General features: G+C 34.3%; 1 protein-coding gene across 1 annotated transcript in view; it reads left to right on the top strand.

The window, feature by feature from the left end:
- LOC129758808 (relaxin receptor 2) overlaps positions 1 to 21,461 on the top strand; it is a 448,038-nt gene that overhangs the window by 84,906 nt on the left and 341,671 nt on the right. The window contains exon 14 of the mRNA XM_055756440.1: positions 2,173 to 2,646. Within this exon, the coding sequence (XP_055612415.1) occupies positions 2,173 to 2,646 (474 nt within the window). The remainder of the gene's footprint in view (positions 1 to 2,172; positions 2,647 to 21,461) is intronic.

Here is a 21,461-nt window from a genome sequence, read left to right as displayed (position 1 = left end):
TTAAACTTAAAAAACATTCTATCATTCCTTACCGAATGTAGAAAAGAGCTTTAATGCTAATAATCCCTAGTGGAAAGGCTTTATGCCATCTTAAATAGATTGAATTTATTTCTTCCTTTTATAGGTTTTTCAGGTTTCTCAGGTAAATGATGAAATCTTGGATAAAAAAAAGGCTAGGCACAATTTTCCCGTATGTTTGGATAACGTGCCGCTATTAAGCCTACCCCCATTCTGATACCTGATACCTGATGATTATTTTGGAAGAACGAGTCAATCAGCTGGGCTAGTTTACTTACAGGTGTTCCGGCATCCGTGTATATACCTCGTCAGCTGGCAACTGTTTGAACATTTTTTTTTTTAATAGTCAGTTATATGAGGAAACACATCTTATCTGTCGGCCTCTGATAGGATTCGAACCCAAAAGTTTTCTTGCTGATACCGGGAATCGAACCCAGTACGCCTGGCATACCAAAACCAGACTCGCGCCAGCCTATCCATTTAACCACATCGGCGCTACGAAAATCATCATAAAATTTACTTTACAAAAGTTATGCACTTTTACAAGGTTAATTTTAAGAAATAAGAAATTCTTCCAGGAACTTTTTTAAGTAGATAACTGCAATTTTAAGAAATTCTCCTCCAGCGCTAAGAGATTAGACATTTAAGTTATAATACTTTATCAAACTGCTTAATTTCTTCGTAAACACAACTTTATGTTTTATCATTTCAAAACATAGATTTTAGGCTGAATTTGAATCCCAAAACAGGCTTCTCATTCATAAATAATGCCACAAAACCTGTTTTATCTGATTCAAAATTCACCCATGAACGATTGTTACATCATTTAAACTTTATGTTAATGAAGAAATGAAGCAGTTTGATGAAGTATTATAACTCAAATGTCAATTTACTTAGCGCTCGAAGAAAATTTCTTAAAAACTTTTTTAGAACCTTTGGATTACTAGAAAACGCTAGAAAATGCTGTTATTTTTTCAAAAAGTTCGTAAAAGCATTTCTTTTATTTTCTCAAAAAAGTGTGTAACTCTTTGAAAGTAAATTTTATTATGATTTTTGTAGAAAAACATAAGAGGTACTATTCTTATTTCGATTTTTTTTACATAGTTTTTGGTCCTCAATGCCAATTGCTTCATCCAAAATAAGTAAACTTATGCCTAATTTATCCGTTGAACAGTTTAAAACAAACTGGAGAATAAAATTTTAACAATTTTCAATCATCTATATTTTTACAAGCAAAACTCATATTTGGTACTATTTTTATTTCGCTCACTGTGTGTAAGATATCCAAAAAAAGTATGTGGAAAATTGCAAATAAGAAATTTATTAATTTGTTTTTGAAAAAAGTAGTTTTTAGAAAATTGCTGTTATTTCTTCAGATTTGCAAATTTAAACAAATTTCATCAATCGCAATTAATCACATACATCTTCCTGCACCCAATTAACAAGGTTTGGAGGAAATTTGCCAAAATGGAATTGAAATCATTCAAGAATTCAAAAAAAATATTATTCAACTTTAATGGGCTATAACTTTTATAATAATGCTCACAATAACGACGTCAAACCTGTTAAGCTGTGTTTTTAGAATGAAAATTAGCATTAAAGCAAGCATTGGAGAGTTAATATTTAATCCATTTCCACCAAAGTTTTTCTTTCAAATGAAGCCTTCAAGATCCCTCATTTATTTTTTAAAGCTTCAAAAAAACAAAAAAAAAAAACTGGTAATTTTAAAGCCTTATTTTTAAAAGTAATGATTGGAGATGATTGACCTTTAACATAAAAGAACTTAAACTGAAAAATGAGACACTCTTGATATCATTTTTTACTATTTTGTATGCATTGCTCTAAGCCAAAAATGTTAGGAAAAAATGTTGTCACCAAATATAGAAACGGGAATTTAACTGAAAAGTGACATTTTATCAAAACATGAGGGAAAGTTGGACCAGCAAATGCTACGAAATACGTATGTACACCATTATCAAACGTTCATCTTTCTGATTTTTTCTAACGATGGTACCAATAAAAGATACTGCTAGGGTTAAGGCAAGGGCTAGGACTATATTGAACTAATTTGTAGCATTTATCTTTCAAATTTGTGCAATCAATTGGTATTAATCTCTTATCAAACGCTTTTCCTCCCACTTTGGTACTATTTAGCGGTCAATATCTGCTGCACGAGGAAGAGTGGCGAACCAGTACCATCTGTGCCTTCAGCGGTTTCCTGAGCACCCTGAGCTGTCAATCATCCACTTTGCTGTTGACCTTGGTCACCTGGGATCGATTGATATCGGTGACTAGGCCGTTGTATCAACGGGCCAACAGCAAAACCCGTGTCATCCTCCGGTTGGCCCTTCTGTGGGGCATCGCGGTGGCTGCTGCGGCTGCTCCCTTCTCCTCGACCGAGTACTTCGGGCCGCACTTCTACGGCAGCAACGGCGTCTGCCTGTCCATTCACATCCACGATCCGTACGCCATGGGCTGGGAGTACTCGGCCGGGTTATTTATCTTGGTCAACACCTTCTCGTTGCTGTTCATCGGGACGTCCTATCTGCGGATGCTGCAGGCCATTCGCGTCAGCCGCAACGAAACACGCAACACGCTTCACTGCCGGGAGAAAATCGTGGCCAGAAGGTAAGCTGCCGGTGAATGTCGGTTTTGAGTATCTACTTAGTATCTAGAGGTGGAAGCAAACAGAGTTTGTTTAGCGCCGCTCATGCTCGATGATTGAATTAATTAACCAACAGGGAGTCGTAATTGATAGAAAATTACTAAACAGCTTCCGCTGTTGGAATGGGGAAGACTGACGTAAGCACAGGGGAATTAATTTCAGTGGAAGCATCATCAGCTTTTTTTTCTAGTAGGAGCGATGATTGAAAAAGATTTTTACTCACACTTTTGTCGAATTAATTTCAAACAGATTCCGTGGCTAGCTTTCGTTTATTAATATCAGTCATTGACCAAAATGAGGGCACACATCGGAAAATAATCTTTTACTACCGTTTATTTGATAGGATAAACGGTTGTAACACGAGAATTGATAAGTCAAAAATAAACTTATATATTATATTTTGCAAACTTGGAAAGGAAAATATTACTTTAAATGTTTAAAAAGTCTATTTGATAAGTAGTGGTTGGAAAGTTTATCTAAAAAGAGTGGCTTGTTGAAAAAAAAGCTCTTGGTCTAAATTAAAGAGTATTTTTACTGAATTTTATCAAAATATTATTTCTAAAGTTTCTCAGTAATTTACCAACAGTTCTAACTGTTAATCGAAGTTTTTAATTTTTTTAAGAAGTTTACTTGCGGCTTGTGATATAACTCAGTTGGCAAGTTATTTGCTTTCTGAGATAATGCGTGAATTCAAGCTCAAGATAAAAATAGAACACAGTTGTACCGGTAATAGTCTTTCAATGACTAATCGTCAACTGCATCGTTGATAAAAGTCGCCTATTTCCTAACGGGCTAAAACTTGAAAAAGTAGATAGAAACGTTTGAAAATGCATTTCAATTTTTTTTTTAAAAGCTGAAAATCATAATGACATAATGAGAACCTCCACTGAACACCCTTAATCGGGGCACGATGAACATTTTCTGCCTTGGAATCAAGTAGCGAATTCAACTAGATTTTGCCAATTGAATTATAGAGCTACAGCTTGACTTGTTTCATCTGACGATTTGTCGTATTGGTTAGGTGTCGAAGAGGTTATCACGAGACTCGAGTTCGATTTATGATCGAGATGATTTTATTTTTATTTCATGATCGATGCATTTTGCACTAAACGGTGAGTTGATCATCCATCAAACAAAGCAATAACAAAATAATGTACACAGTATTAAATAATTACATGTTATAACCTGCAAATAAATGGAACAAGTTATTTCTACTAAATTTACATGACTTACGACGTAATGTAAATTCCCGAAACGAAAAAAAATGCTATTGTGAATTTACATGACCATAACAATGAAACCGTACCGGCTCATTATCCCTTTTTAGTTTTTGAATCATTATTTTATCAAATTTTTCCATGCTTAATAACAAAGCATGCCAATGGTTTAAAAGATGTTCATAATGTTTGTGATTACTTGAAATCCACGAGCTTCAGATTTGACACAGCATTTTCTTCGCGCATCAAATCGAACTTGCTGCTTACCGGTCGGCTGTTCGGTGTTTGTTTGTGAAACGATCCTGCTATAGAGGGTGTCTGATTTTTTTTTTTAGTTTCGTTAATACTTTTTGGATGGATGATTTTGAAAACAGTTTTTCATTACTTTTCAAAATAAGTAGCACTAAGTTAATCCAGAATGTTTTTTGATTGATAAAACTTGTTATTTGTTCGTTGTACTTTGAAATGTCATTTGCATAATGATGGAATGTGGAGAAGGGGTAATGAAGCTTATATTTTAATTGTATAAATATTAAACAATTCAAAACGATTCAAATCCAAGAACTTCATTTTTTTGAATTCTCAAGTTTATACTTAAATCGAAGAATAAAGAAAAAAAAAACTTTATTGTGCTGAAACTTGTGTAACAAAAAATTTAAAATATTGTTGACCTTTTTATGCAATATTTATTTGAACCAAAAGTTTACTACTTTTTGTGCTATTCATTTAATTGTTAGATTTCAAATCAATTTTTTCGGTTAGAGTTATTCCTATATTTTTTTTTAAATACAAAGAATCAAAGACAAGAGGTGAACTGTTGCTAAGAAAAAAATATCACTTCTCCAATAGAGGCTACAAAATTCTATCGAGTAATAGATATACTATTTTTTAAGTGTATTTTTTAAAATAAGCTCTAAACATAATTTATTTTTGGTGAAAATTGTTAAAAGGATTTCACTTTTTTATATTTATTAAAATTGGCAAACAATAAGACACACCCTGTGCGCGACAGCAACGTGTCTGATTCCAAACATCGTTTCAAGCAAAAGTTATGTAAAATTACAACAAATAGATCCGAATGAGGAAGCGCATGGTTTTTTTTTCAGGGCTGCGTTATAATATACAACACATATGTGATATCTGACCGATTTTTTCATGAAATCAAATTTTACATCATATGTAAAACTCAGATTTTTTTTTTGTGTGTACGTCTGTCTGTAGAATACAAACAATTCACACACATTCAAACTTTATGTTTCTGGTTCTTTGTTTGGCGGATGATGCTACTAGCCGTAAAAAAGCAACAATCGAAATAATCGATCGTGAATGGAAGATGAAAAAAAAACTACCTCAACCAAGAACTGAACTTGAGACGACACCTAACCAATAGGCTACACAGTATTAAATAATCATGTACACTTACATGTTTTAAGCTGCAAATAATTGGAACAAGTTATTCCTACTAAATTTACATGACTTATGACGTGATGTAAATTCCCGAAAAGAATAAAATGCCATTGTGAATTTGAATTTACATGACAATAACAATGAAACCGTTCCGGCTTATTATTATTTTCTAGTTTTTGAATCATTATTTATCAACTGCTAGCCATCAGCCTTATAACAAAGCATGACATTGATTAAATAGATATTCATAATGTTCATGTTTACTCGAAATCCGCAAGCTCCAGATTTGAAACAGCATTTTCTTTGCGCATCAAATCGAACTTGCTGCTTACCGGTCGGTCGTTCGGTGTTTTGTTTGTGAAACGATCCTGCTACAGGGTGTATCTGTATTTTCGTTTTAGTTTCGTCAATACTTTTTGGATGGATGATGTTGAAAAAAATTGTCATTACTATTCAAAAAAGGTAGCACTAAGTTTTTTTTTGTTATATCAGACTTGTTATTTGTTGGTTGTACATTGAAATGTTCTTTGCAAAATGATGGAATGTAAGAAGGGAAAGGGGTTATGAAACTTGCAGAGGTCGGCATTAAAACACCATTCGCTAGTTAGTTCGCTACATTTTTTTGTATATTTATTTTTTAACTTTATTTTTGGAGAACTTACGACTAAAAAAACTCCATCACCTTATGGAAAATAACATTTATCAGCATTACTGTTTGAATAATTTCACTTAGTGGAGTTTGTTTCTTCGTTATTTCACCAGAAATCCCGCAAGATTTTATTTCAACCTTATCGGTTAGAGTTATTCTTATATTAAAAAATATTTTAAATTAGGGGCAAGAGCTGAACTATTCTATCCAATAATGTATAAACTTTTACCGAGTAATATACTATACTTAAGTTTTTTTTTACAAAAGCAACAAAAAAATGTTTTTTATGAACAATTTTAAAAGGATTTTACTTTTTTACATTTATGAATATTTGCAAACAATAAGACACAATAAGACAATAACAATAAGAAAACTACAACAAATTGACACGAATGAGGAAACGCATGGTTTTTTTTCAGGGCTGCGTTATAGTATACAAAACATCTGACCGAATTTTACATGAAATAAAATTTTACATGAAATGTAAAGCTCAGTATTTTTTTCTGTGTAAATCATCAGATGAAAACTAGTCAAGCTGTGGCTTTATAATTGAGTTTACTTCATCCAGTTGAATTCGTAGCTAGATTCTACAGAAGAAAATGCTCATCGTGCCCCGATCAATGGCGCTCTATACGCCCCGAGTAATCAAGTTAAAGTTAAAACGCGTTTTAAAGTTGGTTAAAGTGAAAAATCAAAAAATTAATGATGGTGAAAATTGATGAACAATATGTTCAACATGTTGGCGTGAGTATCTTATAGATTAAGATGATTTTACGATCATAAGAGCTAATTTGCCGGTGCTCAAGAATTATAATATTTTGTCACTTGAGAATTTGTTGTTTTTTCAAATAGGGGAGATAAGGGCATAACGAGCTCCCAGGGCATAATAAGCACCCTTTTTCTACAAAAGTACGTATTTTCTAAAACAACCATAAAGAACAGCTATAAATGAGAATTACATCATTTTTTTTGTGTTCAGACACACACATAGTCTTTTGCCTAATTTGATAGAACTTGAAAAAGTAGAAAAAAACGTTTAAAAATGCATTTTAAATTTTTTGCTGAAAGCTGAAAACCAGGCACTGTAGGAGCATAATGAGAACCCCCCCTGGGGCAGTATAAGCACCATTAATTGAGGCACGATGAGCGTTTTATGCCGGGGAATCTAACAGCAAATTTCACTCGATGCAGTCAACTGAATAATAGAGCTACAGATTGACTTGTTTCATCAGACGATTTGGCCTATTGGTAAGGTGTCGGAGAGGTAACCAGTAGGCTCGAGTTCCTGATCATTCCTGATTTGTTTTTTTGATTTATCATTCATGATCGATGAATTTTGCACTAAATGGTGAGGGGTAGATTCATCAAACAAAGCAATAACAAAATTAACAAGGTCTGTTAGTAGAATTCAAAGAACTAACACATTCTCATAATACATTCTTTTTTTTGTTTCGATTATAGTCGTTTTACCATCTTTGTGGCTTTCGCGACTTTATCAACTATGCAGTTGGCGGAAAGTTATTGAAAAACTTATCCGGTACAACTGTGTTCGATGTTTACTCTTGGGCTCGAACTCACGGACATCTGCTCAGGAAGCAACTGACTTGCCAACTGAGCTATATCTCAAGCCCAGTCTCATACATTCTGTTTCTGGTGTTTTGTTTGACGGATGATGCTACTAGCCGTCTTATCTAACAATCAAAGAAATCAATCATGAATGGCATGTGCAAAAAAATTCCCTCGAACAAGAATCGAACTCGAGTCTACTGATTTTCTCTCGGACACCTTACCAATAGGCCAAATCGACAGATGAAAAAAGTCAAGCTGTAGATCTATAATTGAGTTGACTTTATCGAGTTAAATTTGCTGCTAGATTATACGTAAGAACAAGCTCATCGTGCCCTGATTAATAGTGCTCTGTTCGCCCCAGGTCAACAAATTTAAGTAAAAACGCATTTTAAAATTGATTAAAGTGAAAAACCAAAAATTTTATAATGGTGAAAATTGATAAACATTGTGTAAATCATGTTGCAGTGCGTACATTAGTACACGTAGATCAAGATGATTTCAAGGTCATAAAAGCTTATTTGGTGGTGCTCAAAAATTATAATTTTTTCGTCACTTCAGAACCTAGTTGGTTATTAATAAATATTCCTGTAAAGATGAAAAGGATATTTCTTTTTTGGTAAAAATTGAAACTATAGGTTGTACGAAACAAATCTTCATGAAAATTTGTTTAAGAAAATACAGTACCGTTCATAATTGTATAGAAATTGGAAGCACGCGCACTGTCACTTCGACTTTGAACGTTTTGGAAAGAACGGTACTAAACTGGTTCAAAGACTACTTGAATAATGGAATGCAAAGAACAAAATATGGGTCATCATATTCACGATATAGAGTAAATAATTTAGGAGTCCCCCAAAGAAGAGTTGTGGGTCCCATATTATTCATATTGTACATCAATGACGTGAAACACTGTCTACGTTGTGGTTCTCTTGAATTATTTTCCGATGATTCAGTCACCTACCCAAGTAACACACAAAATTCAGATTGGTTTTATAATTTTTGAACGCTAGTTTATAAAGGACGTATAATATCCTTTATTGGTTAAAAAGCATTTAATGATAACCTTTTTACAACTAGTCTCTAAACAACATTAAACTTTTGAGATTTGATTTTTATTAGGCACTTTGAGTGCCCTATAAAACATTTTTATATTTGAAAAGATGAACGATTTGAAAATGTTTAAGTATACCTTCCTATGAACCTGTTCAGATTTATAAAAGCCATTTCAATCCAATTTCTAGTATTCGTGTTCTTATACGGTCATTACAAGTGGCTTAGGTTTTAAACAGGCAAATAAATAACTTTTCGTGGCGTCTATAAACCGTTTATGAGGAACTAAAACTTCTATACGCTGTGAAAGTTTTATAAAAGTTATTCGGTCGAATAATTGGCTTACAACAGTCAGTCGTTTCTCAATCGACCAAAATGTCAATAATGGAAGGTTTTCTGTGGAAAAATCTGTAATTTCGCATCATCTGAGAACAATAAAGGACGAAATTCATCCCTTCAATTATCAGGAACAGCATGCAGCATAATTTATTACCTGATAAGAGTGCGTAATTTTGTGGAAGAAACTCAGGTGTAAGTGAAGTATTTTGTTTGTTCTCAGCCGCAGATTTGTTTTATTTTTTCGCGAAATTAATCAAAAGATTATCCTAAAATTTTAAAATGTGCTATAAGAAAAAACATATGGTGCATTATATTTTTCAACTCAATAAAAAAAAAATAATGAATGATTTAAAAAATGTCTTTTAATTATCCGCCAAAAAAATTCAAATCAAAAAGGTTCTATAAATGCTTCAAAAAAACTCATTAGGCCTGAAGCAGTTTTGAAGGAAAGACATCACAAACGCTTATGAAACAAAAAAGTTATTTAAAAGAAAAAAAGTTTTATTAGCAGTTTTCAGGAAGCAAAATCGTTTTTTAAGAGCTAAATAACGACTTTTATATATTAGCGCCATTTGCTAGACAAATAATGGTGAATTTATAAATTATATTTTTGAGAGTAACTCTTATCTCTCAACCCACACATTATAAACTTGGATATCCTTATTGCTGAGATAATATTTTTACATTTATTTACAAACCAAAAGAGGATTCAATAGTTGAAAGCAAAATTTACCCGATCTATTTAATTGGATTTTTATTGTTTAAAAGAACGATTTACAGCAGGCCCATAATTTTTTCCACATTTTCTCATACCTATTTGCGGTAAATTTGAAAGCGCAAGTAAATAAACAGTAGGGGAGAATGAGGATACTTGATCCCTGGGGATACTTGATTCCTTAGTTATATCTCGAAACTGGAATGTTTTACTAAGATCGAATGTTCTAGAATAATGTGCCAAAATGAGCAAAATAACAATGCTTGTAGTTTAAAAATTTTTTAACAAAATAATTGTTTGAGTAATTGAACATTGTTTGAAAAATTTCACAACATGTAACTTGAAGATCTTTTTTCATCACTTTAAAATGTTCCTTACATGGGAAAATTATGAAAAAAATATTTGTTCCAATGAATCAATCGTTCGAGCGTAACATGAACTTCATAATGCCATATTTTCAAAGCAATGGAAAACTCTCAACCTTTTTCAGAAAAAGTTTTCTAAAATGTTGATTATGGGTACAATTGATCCCCTAGAGTTGGGTACAATTGATCCCCCTTCCAAACGGCACATTCTTCTTCTGAATTGATCGTTATGATTGTTGATTACGAAATTACTAATATTTATCCAAAAACTAATATTTATCAAACAATTGTCTGAAGAAAAGAGCAAAAATAATTAATTTTCTCTTAATTATAAACAATAGCGCCTTTAAGTATGCAATGTGTTTAGCGTTGAGACAAAGTTATAGAATTTTCTTCTTATGTCTGCTAAAAATTGTGAAATGGGAACAAACATGACCAAAATAGTCAATTAACATTCTATCTTAGGGTTTTGTTTGATTTTTATACAAGGATTAGGGCTTCCTGAATAAAAGATCAAGTCTCCTTCAATAGGGGATCAAGTCTCCCCTAACTTCAGAAAAATCGCAATTTTTTTACTCCCACGAAAATGCTTCTAGTTCATCAACGGGTTCAAGTATCGTTCTAATTTTTGGAGCCTAGAAATTTGAAGTTACAAGCTGTCCGAAAATGTCAAAGACGGCGAGTTGCTAAGTTTTTCCAAAAAGATATGGTGAAAATAAGAAAAGGGGATCAAGTATCCCCACTCTCCCCTATGTATTGAGCATTCCGGCTGAATTACCTAAAAACAATTAAGATATCCTTTTTGCTTCGTTTTTTTTTTCATTTTTGATTTGAATAAAATTCAATTGTTTTGTAAATTATTATTGAATACCCCATTCCGGAGCAGAATTATTTGTAGATGAAAATAATATAATAAATAGGTTTTATAAGCGAAATTCAAACAGAACTCTAAAAGTTGATTTGGATTGGCAAGGTTTTATTATTTGCTCTGCAGAACCTACTGCAGAAGGGCCTTTTTGTGCTACTAAGCTTTGTATTGCAGTTTTATAGATCCTTACATAACCGGATGCGGTTTTATAGTTTTATTTTATAGTTGGTATGGAGTCCCTTATAAAACCTAAATTGTTACTTGGGCTACTGGAGTGGTGATGACTTAGAGCTCGCTATCCAAAAAGCAAATGCCGATTTGAAAAATATTTTTGAGTTTATAAAACATAAAAAAATGTGTCTGAATCTTAATAAACCAGCTGGATTGTTATTGGTAATCGTCAAATAAAAGTCTGCCCAGAATTGCTGATTGATGGTTGTGCCATCGAAAGAGTGCGCCAGGTAAAATACTTGTGAATGCAAGTTGACGAGAAGCTAAATTTCATAGCACATATTGACTATACAATCAAGAAAATCGCCATAAAATATGGGATACGAATACGAATACGAATTAGTCGCAATATGACTTTCTGGTCAAATGTAATTTATGTTAAATCCGTGATCATGCCACACTTCGATTATTGCGCCACAATATTGCTTCATGCATCTGACACAAATTGACTGCAAAAAATCCAAAAAAAATTATGCGAGTAGTGATACGATGCAATCTATACACCCCTAGTGTTTTAACGCTCGATATTTTTCAATGGTTGTCAGTGAAACAGAGAATTGCAGCTTAATGTTACCAAATTATTTAACGAACGGCCTGCAATACGGAATCGACATTCACAGATATAACACTAGAAGAGCACAAGACTTCAGACTGCCGAATATTAGAAAAGAGATGAGCAAACGCTCTCTTTTGTAGAAATGGATTTAAAATGTTCAACAACCTACCGTCGAGCATCAAAGATATTGTGAACATAAACACTTTCAAGAAAATGGCAATACAATACATCAAACGAACTGTATGAAAATATGAACAATCCTGACAAGGATCATACGATGAAAGTGATGGAATCTGACGAAGAATCAGATGTTAAATTGTACGGTGATGGACATACGTGGGAGTAAATTATTGTTAAGTCGTACAGAAAACGAAAATTTAAAGTAAAATAAAATTATCCTTAGGATAAAATGTCCCTCCCACTTCTAAAGAAGCGTATGGGGTGGAGGAAGGACCCAAATGGGCCTAAGGGACCATCACTTGTGATTTTGTTTGTTTCGATTATAGTCGTTTTAACATCTTTATGTCGTATGCGACTTATATCAACGATTCAGTTGGCGGACAGTCATTGAAAAACTTATCCGTCACAACTCCTAGCAAACTTTTTTTAGGTATATTTCTCAACGACTTTGTTTTACGTTTCAGATACATTCTAGAATGATCGTATGAACTTCGAAAAAAACAGCATTTTCCTACAAAAGTGGAGGCAATATACATACATATTTTCAACTTCTGACTAAAGCTATAAGAGTATACGAATTGGACGATATTAGACAACTTATTCTTACATGCTGAAAGAATGCAAGAGAGCACTAGTTTTTTTTTTCTCTTAACGCATGGGTGGCCAACATTTTCAACAGGCGGGCCAAATTTTAGTAATGAGATTGGCTCAAGGGACATACAAGCTATTTTTCAACAAAATAAAAAAAAATTATGAATTCCCTATTTAAAAATTTAAAATATATGCACTTCAAATACAGTTCCTTCTTAGTAAGTAATTTTTGTTCCATGCAAAAAAACACTGCGGGATGAAATTTTTGGCAAAAAGTATTGTTCAAAAGCGCTCGGCGTTAAATTTTTTTTTAACGTTCTTTGATTAAAACATGGGTTTATTGATTTTCATATGCACGGGATTCAAAACTTACCCCTTTTTATTCGTACATAATCACAAATGCAAATATCAATATTCAACTTTTTTTAAATTTATAATAGCAAATTTTGATTTGGTTAGTGTGTCGAAAATCCTGCCATAAACAGAATGTAAATAAATTTGGTTATTTTTAATCACCTGTTTTTCAAAGCAGTGAAATATACATTCTACCTTGAAAAAAAATAGGTTCCAATAAGTTGTCCTTCTGAGAGATTCACCAATGCCAAACCGGTTCTAGTTCAAATCTAGAAAAATGTTATCCAACTGTCAGTTCTATTTAGTTTTCATTATTGATTGATATGAATACAGAGCACGTTACCAATACTAATAAGTTTGTTTATATTTGGTTAAATTTTCATAAAGATGCCTTTATTTGTTGAATTTAAAATAAAAAATAAAAATTTTTTATCCCTTCACTCGAGTTTTTGTATGGAAAGCAAAAGTTGTAGAATTTGATGCATAATCGATATATTCAAAACAAAATTCAATTTATGAATAGTTGAAGTTTCTGTAACAATTTAGATTACGATTTAAATATGATTTGTTGAAACTTTTAACGATTTGCAATCGATACTTTGAGATGATCTGTCTTCCTGAGGCCCACCAAACTCCTCGAAATTGCGCGGAAGCTATCAATGCTCAAACAACTGTGAAATAATTAAAAATACCAGTGGTGTGAAATACCCGAAAAAACAATCGATTTCTCGAACAAAGAGATCTCTCCTTTATTTATTTCGAATGAATTTGATGTATACTAAGGTTAATTCTTAAATAATAGAAACCAACAAAACCATTCCATACCTAAAACATGGTATTTGAAAAAAAAGCTTCGCGGGCCACAAAAAGACAGCCGTGGCCCACGGGCCATGGTTTGGCCACCCATGTACGCATGTGAACCGTTGCCAGCGACAATATTTGTTGCTTCTGTCATTGGACAATTCTTGCAAATACACTATCTGATTTTAAGCAATCTGTGTGCACTGCTGGTCGCAGGGAGAATAACAAAGCTGTTCTCTCACTCGACCCACGTGGAAGAAAGAAAAATGAATGAAATCGTCTTCAAAATATGCACTTGCGTTAGTTGGTATGATGATTCGCAGTAACGTTTTTAATGACATGAGTTATCATTTTTTATGCGATGTTTTGTTTCCTGGGCTGTGGTCGATACTATTGGGCTTGAACTCACGGAAATCGGTTCAGGACTCAACTGAATTGCCAACTGAGCTATATCACAAGCCGCAATTATTAGAACGTTTTTAAAAATTCTCTATAAAGGATTTATGTTCGTCTTTATCGCATTCAATAAAATTGCCAGAAGTTTTGCAAAAGTTTGTATGAGAAATCTTTAAAAAATTAAAAATGAATTTATAGTTTTGAATGTGTACATAAACACCAAAACAAAGGTGGTTCAAGATACCCCTCGTTATGTGTCCCATGATTCCCCACAAGCTATGATTTGCAATTCTGTTGCGTTTGATTGACTTATTGATCATTTGTGAAAAATTCCTTTTCCATTTGAAAGAGCAAAACAAAATTTTGACCATCAGCATATTAGCTTATTTATTGCAAGTGCTTGTTTAGTTATAAAAGTAAATTTTTCCAGGCTAATTAAATAAAAGAAGCACATGATGCGTACACAAGTTATCAACGTATGGAATTATATGCTTATGTAGAGCGACGACGATGACAGTTGAATTGAGATTTTTTATCTCAACACACATCCAAGATATTCAGAGTGACTCACTTTTCCCCACGATACCGCACTCTCTCCTACATTTCTAGAAAATCCAATTCAGATATCCATCGTAAGATACTTTAGCTACGAAATATGGTTGAGGTGTCAAGTATCAAGTCTCCTTACTCTCCCCTACCTATTTTATAAACGCTTTATAAGCTTTACACACACTATCTACGTAGAAAAAATGGCATTTGGTGTTCGTTATGCCCATGTTTCCTTTTACATAAAGTTTTCAAAGCCTTTTAATGCACTTTAAAATTAAACTTGTTTGATTTGCAGTAATGAAAAATCTCTCCCGATCGAAAACAGAAATAAAATATTTGAATTGTAACTTTTGGTTCCAAAATTTATTGCATTCCAAAGATGTAAACGGCGAGTATCGGTAAGATGCTGTCGCCAACAGTAGCTACTTGGGTTCGGCATTTTGCAGAATGCAGCAAAACATCTCTTAACTGCAATATTGCGTTTCACTTTATCGTCCCAGAAGTGTTGGAGCAAATACGGCCACTCGACTCGTTCGTTTGCCGTTTGCTGAAAGTACCGACCGATTCAGTGCTGCTGGATGATGTTTATACTTCCTTGTATTAAGGACTGCTTCCTGCCCAAATGAAAGGTTTCCTCAGCTCATCCGTCCCAAACATTCAAGCTCGGCCAGGTTCGGGTTCAAAGTTAAATTCAGTCCGGTGCAAGCTGGCGAGAAACAGGATCATTGAAGCAAGAGACCGGAATCTCGCTTTCCCCCTCCGGACATAAAGTACCGATTTATGTCAATAAGCGGGTGACAGTCGCGTGATTTTGTGGCGCCATGCTCGATTTGATCCGATATGGGTGAGTTCGTGGGAAGGATGTCCATTTTGGGATTTTAGAAACTGGGTGGCTCAACTTTGGGTAAAGCATTAGTTGTTACGATTATTGTCGAAGTCATGACGCTTTGGCTGTCTAACTTTTGGTTGGGAAAACATTTCAAGATCAGGATACTTGCGGTTTTGCCGCATATTGACGCAGCTTTGGCTGTTTTGAATTTCGAGATAAGCCATAGGTATTACTAATGTTTATACGATGCAATTAGATTTTAGAACTTAAAATAGTATAAATAACAAACAATTCTTGGATACAACGCTAAAAGTCAATTGGATCTTTGAAATAAAGATGAAAAAAGAAAAAAAACTTTTTCATTGGGTACCAATTTCATATTGTAAGCATAAATTCATTTTTCTGAATACACAAGGAAAGGGCTATTTTAGCCAGTTTGAAACAAATGGATTTCAAGAGAGTGGATGTCTTTAATTGAAAACTGTTTATAGATTTTGTCTGAAGTATTTTATTTATTGTGCTAATTTTGAGTTAGTGAACCGAGCGCTGTTTGAAATTGACTGGACGTATCTCCAAAGATGTGTTGATGTAGATATGGCTGTGTGTACATTCTGCTTCATCATGACTGAAGTTTTCGATTTGACCTCCACTTCGACCTCCTTGGACAAATACTTGTCTTAAACGGTTCAAACAGCTTCGATCCAAATGGCTACGACAGTTTAGTAGCTTCCGCTGCCCGTTTATCGAAATGAAATTGTTGGTGCCACCAGAAGATATCGGATCTACGACCGTTTTTGTAACCATCGCTATTTGGATTGCACGCAATCTAAGCTTCGCCATCCAAAAACGTACCGGAAGCCCGGAGTTTGCGATGCTTCATTTGAAAGACAGAAACAGAACTGCCAAATCTTCAGCAGAGAAATGTAACCTCTTTAACAGTCACTTTGCCAGTGTTTTTTTTTCGATGCATTCGTTAAGTACAGATCGAATCAAGGATCACTCTTGTTTTTTTTTTCGATTATAGTCGTTTTACCATCTTTTTGGCATTCGTGACTTTATCAACGTTGCAGTTGAGAGATCGTTATTGAAAAACATATCCGGTACAACTGTGTTCGATGTTTACTCTTGGGCTTGAACTAGCGGACATCGACTTCAGCACGTCCTTGTAGTAGTAACATGAGGCCAAATCCGGCCAGAAGATTGTTGGGACGTTGTGGGCCTTAAGGATAGGAGGTAGACTCTTCTGGAGGCACTCTTTCATGTACTCCTGTCCGTTCATCGTGTGCACTCCGCTTCCCGCACGTGCAGGTGGCATGCCAAACTAGGAATTTATTCGCAAATTTGGACATCTTCTGAGTGCGGACATGCTCCGGAATGCTGAACTTATACTTGGCCATAAAAAACAGGTTGCCGGGGATCTATTTGAAGTCGGCCTTCACATATGTTTCGTCGTCCATGATGCAGCATTCAACTTTCGTAAGCATGTTGAGGTACACTTGTTCTGTTTCTCGTCACGATTAGGGGGCTTTTGTACCTTGAACGTACGAATCCCAGCCTTAGTTTTGGCCTTCTGGACAAAACTTCGGCTTAGGTGCAGCTTCTTAGCCACATTACGAACGGAGGTGATCGGATATCGGTTGAATGCCCCAGCTACGCGGCTGTGATTTTGGTGTTGTACGGAATACTTTTTCCTTCACTTCTGGGCTTTCGATCGGTGGCCAATCGTTCCTCGAACCGCTTAATCACTCGCGACACCGTGGAATTCGCGATTCTCAACGTTCTAGCGATGGAACGATGCGAGAGATCCTTATTCTCGTGATGAATACGTAAGATTTTATGACGCACGAGCTGTTCATTCGATTCCATTTCCGCGAGTTTTGATCACAGGACTTTAAAACTTGCAGGATGTAAACAATGCACTATGAACTGAATCTACCAAGTTTACATTAAATTCTACTCAACGGTTAAAAAGTTAGAGCAACTTCATAGTGTGGCAATTTCATCGTGGACACCTTTTTCGACAATTTGAAGTATTCTACCTCAACCGGAAAAGATGGAATACTAGCAAAGCCAATTACTCACATATTTAATCAGTCCTTTGATCAATAAACATTTCCTGACATCTGGAAAAGATCATTCATGAGCCCTGTTTTTAAAAATGGGACAAACAGGATGTACGTTTGAGGTGTCACGTCGCTTGCTCGCTCGAAGGTTTTGGAGAGGATCGTCAATGATGTAAAGATTGGCACGCAGACAAAATTGGATTTCTGAAAATTAGCTTGTATTTTTTCTAAACGATCAGTAGCCTCAATCCTTTCAGTTTTCACCTCATCATATTTATCCAATATCTATGGTGACAGGCAAATTGTTGCAATATGTACGGATATTACTGCCGCGTTTGATTCAGTGAGTCACGAAATTTTGCTCGGAAAGCTACAACGTTTAGAGTTTTCTGAAAGACTTAGCCATGTGTAATGGCTATTTGAAGCTGTGACGATTGCGCGATTTGACGCATTTCCAAGAAAATTTGTGCGAAATGCTCTTCGGGAACTGCTTTGGGAGAACCCTCTAAAGCTGCCACCGTATTCTCAGCCGCCGAGCCTCAGCTTCAGCGTTGTTCTTTACTGGGACTTCACACACTTTCGGATCGTTATGCCATCGTCAGCCAGTCACTGCTCATGGCAAAGGTTTTACGTAATGAAATCGACTGCTAATTGCTGGTTTCTCGCTGTAATATCTATGCTCCAGAAAGAGCTACGCGAAATCGAGATTGGCTTTCACTAGAATCAATAAGTACGCAAAATGGTAGTGACGACCCTTTACAACGATCCACAATTATTATTTTTTTGGCTTCAATGTATGTACCACATCCTTTAAACGACGTTTTGAACTTTACTTTAGAGACGAATTGAGGATAAACATTTGTAGAATCAACGCTCGTACGATTTATTCATGTAACTTTAAATTTAGTTTATCATTAAAACAACAATGGCAGATGATTTTAAAACAACAATTAAACAATAAAGCAATAACACAAATAATTACTAAGCATTGTAGATTAAAGTTGAAATATTTGACTGAAGCATCTTTCAAGACATTTTTAAATGGGTTCAGAATGTACGAGTTATAACTATTTTTTTCCAGGATTTAAAACATGAGAAAAAAATCCAAGAACTTTTGAATTTTTAGAGTTTTTAAAAACCCAGATTATCAAAAAATCAATTTTGCTTTTGACTTTTGACGTCAGCGAAAAATTAATATACCACTAAAATAGCGCGATGAAATATGAAAAATATCCTTTTCCATTCCATATACAAACATGTTTTTCTGTTGCAGAATGTTTAAAAAAAAATCAACGGAAAAAGTCTTTTTTATGGAAAGCAATTTAAATACCCCAGACTTTACTCTCAGAATTTTTGATGAATGTTAAATAATGATTTTTTCTCTCCTCTCGATTACATAATGATGGATTCTTAAGAAAGTTTTGCACAATTATTTGTATTCTCTTCTCTTGCATTTAAAATATTTAGAAAAGGCGTTTGTTTTAAATTTTGAAAAATTAGGCAGAAAAATACTTTGGCAATCCAACGCTGCCTAAATTTTGCTTGTTTAAAAACTTTAAACCTGGCTATCTTCAAAATTAAGTATTCCATTTCTAAGTGAACTATTCTTTAGAACCCAGATTCTGAGCAACGTGGTTGCGTATCTTACAAGGTGTACTCAAAGTGTCGGGAAGGCTCTGCATCCGATTGAACATATTTAGGGGGCATCCAATAATTACGTAACTCTCCTATTGCAGGGAAGGGAGTAAGCTCGAGCGTTACGAATTGTGACATTGGGAAGGAGGGGAGGTATGCTCATCGTTACGTAACGATTTTTCCCTTAAAACTTCCGTTTGATCGCAGCTATTTTGATGTCATGCAATTTTTGCAAAATGATAAGCAAACCAAAATCAGCTTAAAATTTGTAAGCTTCAATATGATTGAACTAGTTTGTAACCTTTCCTCTTTGAAGATTCTTTGAAGATCCGTGAGATGAGATATCCGTTAATTAATTGTTGAAAAACCGAATATGATGTACAATTTATCCCCAAAAACTCAATGCAACCTTAAGACGGATATTTTAAATGACTAAAAAAACGCAGTTTTAGTAATTCCGACGAATATTACTAAGTCGAGTAAAATATAGCATAATAAGTTATGCTACTTGAACAAAAAAATTAAACAAGGTAGATCATGAGTCAACAAGCACAGAGCAACAAGTAATAGGACAAAAATTTTATTTTATCAGAGTTGTCAGTCATCAATGAGTTTACTCCGTAGAATTTGTTAAGAAGCGATTTGGATAGACATTAATTCCGTTTTGAAGAGCGTTAAAAAAAAAATTCATGTTAAATCTTTTCTTAACTTCGAAAATCAGTATTTAAACCATGATAAGAAGGGGAGGGGTGGTTAATTATCAACGTTAAGTCATTTTCATAGGGGGGTACGTTGAAGCGTTACGATTTGTGACATACGGGGGGAGTCAAAAAAGTGCATTTTTGCGTTACGTAATTTATGGATGCCGCCTTAGTGCTGATTTTCACGTAGGGGTGAATGAGGATACTTGATACCTGGGGATACTTGATTCTTTGATTCCAAATGTTCTAGAAAAATGTGCCAAATAGGACAAAACAACAATTAAGTCATCTCAACAAATTTTAAAATTTTATTTTTCTAGTTCCTGAACTGTGTTTGTAAAATTTATCAAAATGTGATATGCTGAAAAAGATCTTACCACTTCAAAACGTTTCTCACATGTAAAAATTATAATTAAAATATTTATCCCAAAACGTCAATCGTAAGAGTATAATATGAACTTCATAATGCCATATTTTCAAAGCAATAGCAAACTTTTAAATTTTTTAAGAAAAAGTTTTCAAAAATGTATGTCATGGGTATAATTGATCCCTAGAGTCTAAAACATAAATTTTTCTGCTTAATGGGTCGTGATCATAGGTTATCATAAAATAACTAAAATCTGTTCAATATCTTATGTTTATCCAGCTATTATTTGTTAAAAAAAAACTAAAAATACTGTATTTGTCTAAAAACTACAAAATTGCGCCTTACAGTATGCAATGACTTTTATGTAGTAGACAAACTTTTAGAAGTCTCTTTATCTGATACTTACAAACTCTAGAATAAGAACTAATATGCCAGAATAAAGTCAACGGACCTTTTATCTTCTGATTTTACAAGATTTTTGCCTAGTGTCTGGGCATCCTGAATTAATGATCAAGTCTCCTTTAATAAAGGATCAAGTTTCCTGTAACTTTAAAAAATATCACAATTTTCTTAGTATCATGTATCGTTTCTACCTTTTGAAGCATATAAACTTGAATTAAACGTTATCAGAAAATTCAAAAGACGGCGAGTTGCTAAATTTTCTCAAAAAGATATTATGAAAATAAGAAAAGGGGATCAAGTAACCCCATTCTCTCCTTCAGTTTTTGAACAACCCTACAAATTCTAGACAAACTGGAATTTTCAAAGTGATTCCAAAAAATCCCCAAACGAGACTTGTTTTTGCAAAACTGTTGAAATTGTTGAGCAAAACAGATGCCAATTTCGTTGGATTCGTCCCAAAATTTTATGAAATTCTGTTATTTTTATGCGAAAAGGCTACGTTACAGCATTACGTTGAAGCATTTGTAAGGATTCCATACCGGAGGAAATTTTGGAAAAATTTTAGGGCTTTAAATTATTTTTTTATATTTCCCATTTCCCGAAGTTGAAATTCTACCTCCCACGATAACGGGAAATGAGCATATCGAATATCGAGATCCACTTGTTCCTCCGATCGAAAAGGTAGATTTAAATCCACTCATCAATCTTCTTAAAGAGTCCCGACCTCCTAATCTACCCCGAATGCCGGAGTTGAGCCGTAAGGCTGGTCCAAGTCTTTACGAGCACTGGCGTAACCAGACAAAATTTATGCAGGAAGAGCATAAAAAGGAGCTAGACCGACAAAATCAGCGTGAGAAGGAGTTATTGGATGCCATCAATAAGCTTCAGGTTCAACGAGACCACGAGCAAGATTTGCAGCGACAGAAGGAAACCGACTTACGGAA

This window comes from Uranotaenia lowii, chromosome 3 (assembly GCF_029784155.1).
Source record: "Uranotaenia lowii strain MFRU-FL chromosome 3, ASM2978415v1, whole genome shotgun sequence".
Lineage (NCBI taxonomy): Eukaryota > Metazoa > Arthropoda > Insecta > Diptera > Culicidae > Uranotaenia > Uranotaenia lowii.
The sequence above is the reverse complement of the archived record's forward strand: the minus strand, read 5'-3'. Positions and strand labels throughout refer to the sequence as shown.